Consider the following 10,717-nt stretch of genomic DNA (forward strand, 5'->3'; position numbering starts at 1 on the left):
CCTGATTTTTCCGTATTAACAAGCAATTTGACTTTTTTTAAACTGAAGAGTTCATTATAATAAAGTTGAGGTTTTAAAAGTTTAAGAAGAATGTGCAGTGATAATTGAGAGAAAAAATAAAAAGTCATGAGAATTTCAGGTAAAACAAAGGATTAAACAAACACACTAGGAAAGACACCAAGAAAAAAATGGATGAAAGACCTGAACAGGTAGGCACCTCACGAAAGAGAATATCCAAATGGCCAATAAACATGTAAAAAGTGTTCAGTCTCATTGACCGTCAGGGAAATCCAAATCGAAACCACAAGATACGTGGCCAGGTCCCCAACAGAACGGCAAAATGAAAAAGCCTGGCCACGGCAAGTGCCTGCGAGGACACGGAGACCCTGGGGCCGCGCGCGCCGCCGGGGCCGCGCACGCCGCCGGGACCACACGCACCGCCGGGGCCGCGCACGCCGCCGGGACCACACGCACCGCCGGGGCCGCGCACGCCGCCGGGACAGCACACACCGCTGCGACGGCAGGGCTGCTGCTCCCACTCTGGATGTTCCACGACATCCACTGAGACATGTCACTGAGCCTGTGACAATTCCACGGCGCAGCAGTTTCTGCCCTGGTATACACGCAACAGAGACGAAGGCACATGTACCACAGAGTATGTGCGAGGACGTCTGCAGGAGCGCGATTCTCAGTGGCCCACATCAGGAGGCAAGACACAGGTCCATCAACAGCAGAAAAGGTAAACCGTCTGATATTCACACGCCAGGACTGTACAGCATTCAGACTCACTAGCGCTACACACAATGTGGATGGATCTCACGAACAACGCCGAGGAAGAAACCAGGTACAAATATGTACCTTGCGTGATTCTTTTTATATCAAGTTCGGAACAGACACAACTAGTCTATCATTTTAGAAGGTCAGAGCAGTGGTCGCCGTGGGTGGGGGTGGGGGGGGTGGGAAGTTATGAGTGCCTGGAATGGGGCACCTCGGGGTGCTGGTAACATTCTATAATTATCTGAGTGAGTTCTTTTTATGAAAATTCACCAAGTGATACTCATAATGAGTACATTTTACTGAAAGCATGTTATAATCCAATAATAAAGCTCACCAAAAGAAAAGGCAAATGCAGGGACAGGAGGTGGCCTTGACAAAACACTCCCCCAGGCCACCAATCTGTAACCTCTGCTTTGCCACCAATTGGGTTTGATTTCCCCTCCAGCTTTCTGGAAGGCACCAGCCAGGCATCCCACTGACTTCAAGCTGAAAAAGAACTTCTCCCACAGAGCCAAAGTAACTACCTGAGCTTCCCTTCACCCTTCGGGAGGCAAGGACTCCCTCCTTCCCTAAGTCACCAGCCAGCCTGGCAGGAACAACCAGGGCCCCCCGTCCTCTTCCTAGGCTACAGAACTGAGGTCACACACAGCTACTCTACCGAAAAATCAGGAGCCTCTCCTCACCAGAAAACGAGCAGGTCAAAACAGAACCCTCTCTTCTGAGCTCAAGCCCATTCCCATCTAGCTAATTTATTGCTAAAAGGCAGTTACATCAGGAATGCTTGGAGCGTTTGCCTGCCTGCGTGCAGGACTGCTTTTAACTATCTACTATAAACTGCTAATGATGTGCTGGCCATTCTGAACACACAAACACAGTGGCCCACCCAGGGAGCCTGTGAGACGGGTGCTGTACTCTCGTGACCCCCTAGAAAGGAGATGGACAGATACAAGAGAAGTAACTTGTCCAAGGTTATCAAAGAGCTGATAAGGCCTAAGGCTGCCGGACCTTCTGATCTCTTAACAGAAGTAGATCTGGATTTTTATGACAAAATCTCACAATGCTTAATGTTGCGATAAACTAAGAAAAAAGTAACAACAACACTGAGGGGGCTGAGAAAGAAGCCATCCTGGGGCAGGAACAAGGTCCCCACTCCTGACCTCTGTCTTAAAGAATGAAACTGCAAAAGCAGACTTTCCTGTGAGAGGTACCAGAAAAGGCCTATTTTAAGAAAAATGACAGAAAGCCCAACATAGACCTAAGGTAAATCCAATCTACTCTAAAGTGACCGGCGGGGGGACCTCTTCGACACAAGAAATCTTTAACATTTTAACAATCTATACATTCTGTCAACTTAAATTAATGTTCAGCATATAATCTAACCATTTACAGAGTATGTCTGGTTATTCAGTTAACTTACCGAAACTCCATCCTAAGGGAGGCTCAATCTTCAGAATAAAATCTCCCTAAGAGGGGAGGGAAAAAAAAAAAAAGTAAAAGAATGAGAACTGATAAGGCTTACACTAGGTTAGTTTAATACTACTATTTATTCTAAAATTTTTACACCAGAAATAAAATTCCGAGCATAAGCTGTGTTCCTCTAAAGGACAGTGGGCTCTCTGATTCTCACCAGATGCAACAAGCTGAAGCTGACCGCCAGAAATTCCTAGCTAACCAATCAGAAGGCGCCACTTCCCATCAGCGTCCTAAAGGTGCCCGTTCGTTCGTTCATTCGGGAGAGCACTGTCCTTTGACACCTAACATACTATTAATGCCGTCTCCTAGCAACCCCTCACACGCCCAATGCTGCCAGATCAGCACACAGCTTCAAGTATTAAAATCCTGTCTTAAAACTAGCTTTTACTCATACGCCCTGGTTTCTTGAGACTGCTTCGACAGTTCAAAAAAAGAAAAGAGTTCAACACCCAGCTAGTCCACCTCTAGAAATCAGTCTTATGTATTGTATATAAAGATGTAAGTTCACGAATACTTATTGCTGTGTTGTTAGTATTAATAATTTTAAAAATTGGAGAAACCCTCTATGTCTACCAATAGAGAACTGGTTAAATAAATTACAGCTTCGGCCTAACTCTGACATGCTATGCAGCCATTAAAAAGAAGGCAGTAAATCTATACATGCTGATGTTGAAAGTGTGCCAAGATGTTACCATAGGAAGAAAAAAAAAAAAAATCAAACCACAGAATTCCTATTGCTTGATTCCATTTGTATTTTTATAAAAATCAAAATCAAAACTATGTAATCTGACTATTTTTGCAACTTACTGTGGATCTATATTTCCAAATATAAAGTTGGAATGTGAGGAGGATGGGGGCTGGACGTGTGGGTGTGCAAGGACACCCACATAGGTTCACACATGCTTATGTGTGTCTGCGTATGTGGATGTACATGTGTACTCATGGTCACCTGTGTAACTATACACACAGAGAAAGCAGTCTGTTAGGACACACACCGAAACTTTTATCAAAGGGTTATTGCTACAAAAAGAGAGGGTCTTGGGAGATAAAATGTACTTCATATACTTCTAAAGACCTTGATTTTTTTTTTTCCCACGAAGCTCATAAATTCACACATTACTTATAAGAATTTTTTAAACATTTTGAGCTGCTTGCAAATAAAGGGTTCTGTTAAATCGGGGTTTTTCAATGCCGGCACAGCTGACACGTGTCTGTCCTAGTGAGGTACCTAGCTGGTTACCTCGCTAGGTACCTGCAGCACGCCCCCTCCCCTACAGCTGTTAACGACCAAAGATGGCTCCACGTTGAGAAGCGGCATTCGATCACACCAGGCTGGAAGCTGTCTCCCCCGAGCCGGGCCGGAACTGCCGCGTTCCACTTACAGTTTACAGATGAGCACTTGCTCCACGGGCAAGGCCACTGCCCTGGTTAGCACAGCGCTGCGGGCCGCACCACCTGCCACCATAAAAGACGACTCTTCCACTCACCTTATCATACAAGGGGATCATAAAGTAACCATTGTTAGGGGCACAGTCTGTCTGGTATTTCAAAGTCCCATGTTTGGTGTACAACTTTATCTAGAAAGGAAGGAAAGAAAAGAGAAGTCATAATACTGCCTTTGCAAATTAGCTATGGACGTTACACCAGGGTGCATTGGATCAATACACGTTTGCTGAGGACCTGTTATAAGCTGGGTACTAGGGACAGAGAAATGACAAAGTACCTCCAAAATAATGTGATTCGATATTTTTTTTAGTTAAAAACCATCTAAAGTCTACCTCTAAAGTTGTAATTTTCAATATTTTTCAGTTCATTTTAGTGGCTTGTCTCTATTTTGTTTCTGGGTGTAAATTTTTCAAATTTGCTGTTAGTGAGGCACTTGTCAAAATGCAATTCCCAAGCCCCACTTCACCTTCTAAACTAGAAGGTCTGGGGTCAGGCCAGGGATCTGCATCACTAACCCTGAATGATTCCCAATACTTGGAGTAACACTCAGCTTGAAAGGTTTAATTTTCTCTTTGATTTCGTTCACGGGACAGAAACATATCCAAACACACTTAATATGTGTCCTTTCCTCAATGACTCTCTAAAACTTTTGCATCCTGAGCATTCCCAGACACAAACTGCTAACCTATTAAGGTACTCAAGTAACATCTGGGTCTTCCACATACTATGTGACCTTGGGCAAGTCATTTTCCCTCCGTAGGTCATGTGTTTGTTTCTTCATGGGTAAAAAGAGAGCCACTCCTCTTCACAGTGGCTATAGACTCACATCTATGCATATTAAGCACCTGGCACAGAGTATAGGCTCAAAAAATAGTAGTTATTATCATTTACTATTTTACTATATTACTATGTTGTATTACTAACATGTCTCTGAAGAATAAAGCAATGTGGTATCACCAGCAGGGCAGAGACTGGATTTAAAGAAAATGTCCTAAACCTACCTGCTGCAAGGCTCAAGCACTCCAAGCCTCAGTTTCTACACCTGTAAAAAGAAGCAGGTGGAGCTGATGATGTCCACACCTCTACAATGTTAATGCTCCGTGACCATGATATGAAAATGAGTCACGACATACCAGCTACAAATGTGTAAAGAGCAGCAAACTCGCATGTGCACACTCAGGAAAGGAACAGAGTGAAGTTACACATGGACTGTAACTTGGCATGACAATGGTCCACAGCACCAGAAAGTGTTTTGTTCAGGGCAGGTGCTCAATAAAGTTAATCTGTTTGCAGGTTGTAAAAATATCAGATGCACACGCTTAAAGCAGGGGTTGAAAATTCACCTGCCAAGAGGGGACAGGGAAGTAATAATACCAACGGGCATTCATGTAAAGGGAGGCGGAGCACTACTCAACCAGAGCCAAGGCCAAGTGTTACAGCTCAAAGATCAGCTGGTTTTCCAGAAAACTCCGGAATCCAGTTTTGATTTTTATTTATTTATTTATTTATTTAGGCGAGGCAACCCTTGGTTGACCTCACAGATTGCAAGGACCTTGTCAGCTTACAATCCTTTATTTTTTATGCCTACGGGACCTGGTCTTCCTAGGTGGTCTCCCATCCAAGTACTAACCAGGCCTGACCCTGCTTAGCTCCCAGTTCCAAGATCAGATAGCATCAGTTTTGTTCAGGGTGGCACGGCTGTAGACAGGAATCCAGTTTTTAATATGAAATCTCCTGACTGTTAAAGCAACCAATATAATTTTTCCTCTGTAAGTATACTTGTCTTCTCTGTTTGCTATACTGCTATCTATATCCCCACCTGGACAAAATGTTAGTGCGTGCAGGGAGGGGCTCACCCAATGGTGACCGAATGAATGAATACGGTGGAAAAACACCCAGAAAGGAAGAAGGCTGGGAAAGAGTGAAGGCAGTTTTATTATTAGACAGAAAATACAATCAAGAAATGATTGTGAAATGTCTTATTTACATGTCTTTCATAAAGTACAGATCAGGACACAGGATGGCAATATACGTTACACATAAGAAATGTCTGATTTCACAATCAGAAACTATGAAAGAACGAATGTGTCAGACCATCCGGACAGGCACCCCTAGGTCTCAAGAAACACACTTCATACTGGGTCACAAAACCTGCCCTCTGCTCTCAAGGTCACAATTAGTCTTTGGGGTGGGAGTGTACCTACATGCCCTCACTTTCCTCCCAGAGCCCGAGGAAACCACAAGCTATAAAAGGCCTATCAAGGCAGCTTCTGAAATGCCTTGTGCCCACACACTGCAGAGTAATCCAGGATGTGGCATGGGCACCCAGCTGATCCTTGGAACCCTGCCACTGTCAGAGGTTAGAGTCACTAAACACTCAACTTCTGAAGATCAAAAAAGGTAGAGAAGTCCCAGACAGAGGGGTCTTAAAGGCGATGATAATTTAGGACATACGTGGCACCAGGTCCTGCTGTTTCTCTCACACTACCCTACGGGAATAGAAAATGGGGAGTTGGGGCAAGGCAAGGCCAGGTCAAAGAAGTAGTGGGGTGTGCAACCTACTTCCTACCATTCCTCAAACCTCAGCAACCTGCTCTGAAGAACATACTGGTCCACCCTTTGCCACAACCCCCACCTGCCAGTGCTGGAGCAGCTCAAATGTGCGTTCAGGCAGCCTTTGGGGTCCCAGTCCCCTCTCCCAGCCTACCTCTCATTTCTCTTTCAAATCCCCTTCTCCTGCCCCATCATCAGTATCCTCCTAAAAGGACGCCAGCCCTCCCTCTGGTCCCTTCCCATCCACCCTGACAAGTGACCTTCTATCCTACCTCCATCAGCTTTCCTTCCTCACGAATGCTTTCTGGGTCAGAATCGCACCGGGCTGACAATCATCTAATTGACTAGGGCTTTGCAACTTAATAGCACAAACCTGTGGTGTAATTCCAGTAACTACCAAGTAAGGCAATCAGGGCAGCAGACAATTCTCCATTTTCAAAGGAAAAGGGAGTCCCATGGAGGTAAGGAATGGGGGAGGGGACTGAAAGTACAGACATCCAACCCCAGAGATACCAAGAGATGTCCTGGGAATTGATGCTTGTTAAAAGCGTCCAGGGAAGTTGGAGGAGTTTAGTGGATTAGAAATTTGGGGGGGGGGGGGGCTGAGTTGTGCAGGTCGGGGGATGAGACTTGTGGTTTCTAGGTTCTGGAATGTGGGTTTCAGAAAATCCCACTGGCTTCTGGGGAATCTGGTGTCTGGGTCCCTACCGGCCTGAGACCTACTGAAATCTGGGGCCTGGGTTCTGGGGACGGTCATGGTTCTGGATTACATTGGCTCTGGATTCTGGGGATCTGGAGCTTAGGTTGCAAAGAATCTGAGGTCTTAATTTTGGAGATCCCTGAACTTGAGTGATCTGATAGAAGTTACGCACCACCATCACCACGAATGCTCCCCGCACCCCTGCGCACGTACTCTGAGGCCCCCAACCCGAACTCTGTAGCTGACCCCACGGTAAAAACGTCCACGCTAGCGCGACCGAGAAGGGAATGGTGCAGAGCCCATGGGAAAAGGCACCTTTAAAGACGAAAGGACTCTAGAAAGTGGGGCTGGTGGCAACCGCCTGGTGTCACAAAAGCCACCGCGGCCCAGAGAGGCTGAGTGACTGAGCCAGGGTCATAGAGCGAGTCCCAGCGGGAGCCGCGGGGCGGGCACTCACCTCGATGAGCGAGTAGTTGATCTCCACGTCCGACTTGACGAAGCCCCCGCAGCCCACCACGATGTCCTCGGAGCCGCGCGCCGGCCCCACGACGCTCAGCAGCAGCAGCACTAAAGCGGTGGACATCAACACGGGCCCCGGCGGCCCAGCGCCCCGGCGAACCCGCATGGCCCGACCTCCGCCACCTGAGCCTCCGCAGGCCGCCCGGTCCCGCCCCTCACACCGCACGCTGCCGGCCGCTTCCTCCTCTGCACAGAGCTGACGGGCACAGGCCCCGCCCCGCCGGCGCCGCGCATGCGCCCTCCGACGCCACGCCCCCGCCCCAGGCACGACGACGCCGGCACATGCTCAGCAACAAAACGAGACCGCTTGTGCCCTCTAAGGGCCTGGAGGACTCCGCGCACCTTCTGACAGGTGCAAGTGCAAGGCGCGTGCGTTCAGGCAGAAACTTCAAAGTTGAGTTCTACTTCGGAATTCAGTATCCCTCCCTGAAACTGGAAAGGACAAGCTGTTGCTGGAAATATCCAATAACTTTCCCGAACAGTTTTGACCCATATTCTACTAGTGATATATAACCTCAAAAACCACTTTAGGCATTTGTAATAGGTTGGCGCATTGCGTTTGCCCATGATTAATGACCAATCAGTAAGTTTTTTAAAGCAAAACATAAGTCGTTTAAGTTCAACATAACATTTTAAAAGAGATTTAAGTTTTATTTTAATAAGATTTGTATAGAACAAATTTTAAGGGTTTCTTTCCCCCAGAAGCAAGAGATGCACAGAGTTTAATTTACTTTGAATTAGCTCTGGGTGATGAAGCATCGTTTATGTGAAAATAAGTTCAAATATCGGTGTGTTGTATTTTGTCCCAAGATTGAACGTATACTACAACACAGACTGAATTTAACCTCAAAATAGACACCACATCGAAATAGACAAAAAAATTGCTTTTTCTGACCTGATATTTGGAATTCTTCCATTTTGCTCCTTTAAAAAAACTCAAGTGCCTTATTCTGATAGTTTTATATGTTGTTTCTAAATGACAAGGTAAGAGAAAATTTCCAAGTGGAATTTGCTATTGTGGCTAAGACTTAAGCAATGTACAGCTATGAACCACAGTGATCTTAAACTTTACTAAGGTCAAAACCCTCGCAGCAGCTACAGCGGAATGACACATCCATCTAGGATCTCCATCATAAGTGTGTCCAATTTCAGTGTCTCAGTCTGAATTCTCACTTGAAAGACACTGAGACTCTCAAATGTTCGGTTATAAAGAGACATCTAAATGATTGCTGTATTGATGGTATTGGTTAATTGAAAATAGAATGAGAAATTGAGGCCCAAAGATGGAAAGGGGCTTGCATAAGACTCTCTGTGCTTGCCGTTCATGGAGCCAGAAGTAGGCTTTGGGGTGTTCCAGTTCTGTTATTGGCTCACCCCAACAAATTTCCTCTATATTCTTCTTCCCAACCATTCCCCCTCAAATTTCCACCATTCCCCTCAAATTCATCTTCAAATGTATAAAGAAATGACGCACTAGGACTGCGGCAAAACCAATTGGAGGGGTGGTGGTGTAGGGAGAAGGGACTCAAGCCTCCCCATAATTTCCATCAGCCTCCACCGAAAACACTTCCAATAAACACGGAATTAAAATGTAAACAGCAGATCAGCCACACTCAACTCCAGGACAAGTCTTTGGATTCTTGGTGTCTCTGCCCTTTACCTGAAGACCGAGGCAGGAGGATGGCTGGGGCGGAAACAAGCAAAGGGACTAATAAGACCAAGTGGACTCATGCTCCTGAGGCCTTGCAGGAAATGGGAGGAAAGACGAGACCAAGATCCTGAGAAGGAATAAGGCAGTGGGGAGAGTGCGGAGGGTTTTAATTCTGCACCCAAACTCTCCACCTGTGCTCATCTGTCTGAAAAAGCTGAGTCTTTCAATCATATCTCGAAAGGAATACATGCTCGTTGCAGAAGGAAAGGAAAGGGAAAAAATGAAAATTAGGATTCCCATGATCATTGCTTTAGTGCATTTCCGTCTTTTTATTTAGGTATATATGTTACATATGCATATATAAGTCATCTTTTAAAAAGAACTCATGGCTGGGACACACCTTGCTCAATACCAAGGAGAAGAAGGTAAATGGCTTGACCTCGCACCTTCTCCAATTTAAGCATATGCTTTTTTTTTTTTTTGCAAAAATATAGCCTATTTTGTATTATGATTTCTTTCTTCACTTAGCATTAAACAATCATCTTTACAAATTAATATATTTCTGCATTGGTACTTTGAACCATGGCTTAGTAACCTATGAATAAAATAATAATACTAATGCTAATAATAGCTAACTTCCTGAGCATTTACCATGTGCTGGGGCACAGTGTCAAACTCTTTATTAGGAATCTTAAAACCTTCCCACCACCCTAGAGGCAGACAACGTCCACCCCTACGGATGAGGAGACCGACGCTTAATCAAACCATCCCCACCCACCCCGGTGTTGGATACTTAGCATGTGCACACCTGTCGGGGTCTTCCATGGGAGGAGTTCCTGGAATTGCTGGTCCACAGTGTTCAGGAAGTTTGGGACGACACTTGCTACCGGGCCAGGAGGGTCGTACGGAGATGCTACTGCACTTTCTGAGACTGAGGGATCCCCTCCCTGCATGCCTCATTTCACCTCTTCTAGCCGCACCTCCACTGCGGGCTGGACCTTGCCCGGGGCCTCACAATCCAGAGTGATCCAGAGCTCGAATCAGGGCCAGGCCTGCCAGGCTCCGCCTATTCCCCTCTGGCCAGGGGCATGGGCGAGGAAGCTGTCAGGGACTGACCAACCCACTGACCGACTGACTGACGGACAGAGACACAGATAGCGCCCAATGGCCATGCCTGGTGAGCCTTGCGTGGGACCTAGGGTAAGTGTTTCTGCCTGCCCCACTCTCCTTCCCCTGGCATGTTGGGTCTCTCAGGTGGTGACACTGGAGAGGGGAGAGACCCCCAGATTCGAGGCCAGATGAATGGCAGGGAAGGGCAACCCCTTTAGCCAAGCGTGCGCCCAAGGCAGCCTGCCGGGGTTAAAGGGGCTCCAGATCTTCCAGCAAGGGAGACTTTGACCCCCATTTGCATAAAGCTTCAAGACCCCCACCTCTCTCATGCCGGCTCTTAGCAGAGGACTCAAAGGGCATTCATGAGGTGGCAGTGGGGGTCACAAACTCCCAGGATCTCGGGGGCCAGGGAGGTAAGGCAAAAATAACTGCTGGTGTTTGAGAGCTCGCTCTGTGCTGTGTGCTTTACTGGGACTGACCCCGTTAGA

At 46.6% G+C, this 10,717-nt stretch overlaps 2 protein-coding genes across 4 annotated transcripts in view; one reads left to right on the plus strand and one right to left on the minus strand.

Annotated features, from left to right (window-relative positions):
* The window catches only part of LOC107516845 (nodal modulator 1), a 48,265-nt gene extending 40,555 nt beyond the window's left edge, over nt 1–7,710 (minus strand). The window contains exons 1-3 of the mRNA XM_016157006.2: nt 7,407–7,710; nt 3,738–3,827; nt 2,195–2,240 (exon numbers count right to left, since the gene is read on the minus strand). Coding sequence (XP_016012492.1) covers nt 2,195–2,240; nt 3,738–3,827; nt 7,407–7,574 — 304 coding nt within the window. The 5' untranslated portion in view covers nt 7,575–7,710. The remainder of the gene's footprint in view (nt 1–2,194; nt 2,241–3,737; nt 3,828–7,406) is intronic.
* A 2,498-nt stretch (nt 7,711–10,208) lies between these two features.
* Nucleotides 10,209–10,717, plus strand: part of ABCC6 (ATP binding cassette subfamily C member 6) — a 48,183-nt gene continuing 47,674 nt past the window's right edge. For 2 of the 3 annotated variants that reach the window (XM_016157027.2, XM_016157030.2), the window contains exon 1: nt 10,366–10,642. In XM_016157027.2, coding sequence (XP_016012513.2) covers nt 10,592–10,642 — 51 coding nt within the window. In that variant the 5' untranslated portion in view covers nt 10,366–10,591. Of the gene's footprint in view, nt 10,320–10,365; nt 10,643–10,717 lie in introns of those variants that run through there. The other variant, XM_016157029.2, reaches the window with a different exon arrangement.

This window comes from Rousettus aegyptiacus, unplaced genomic scaffold (assembly GCF_014176215.1).
Source record: "Rousettus aegyptiacus isolate mRouAeg1 unplaced genomic scaffold, mRouAeg1.p scaffold_m13_p_8, whole genome shotgun sequence".
Lineage (NCBI taxonomy): Eukaryota > Metazoa > Chordata > Mammalia > Chiroptera > Pteropodidae > Rousettus > Rousettus aegyptiacus.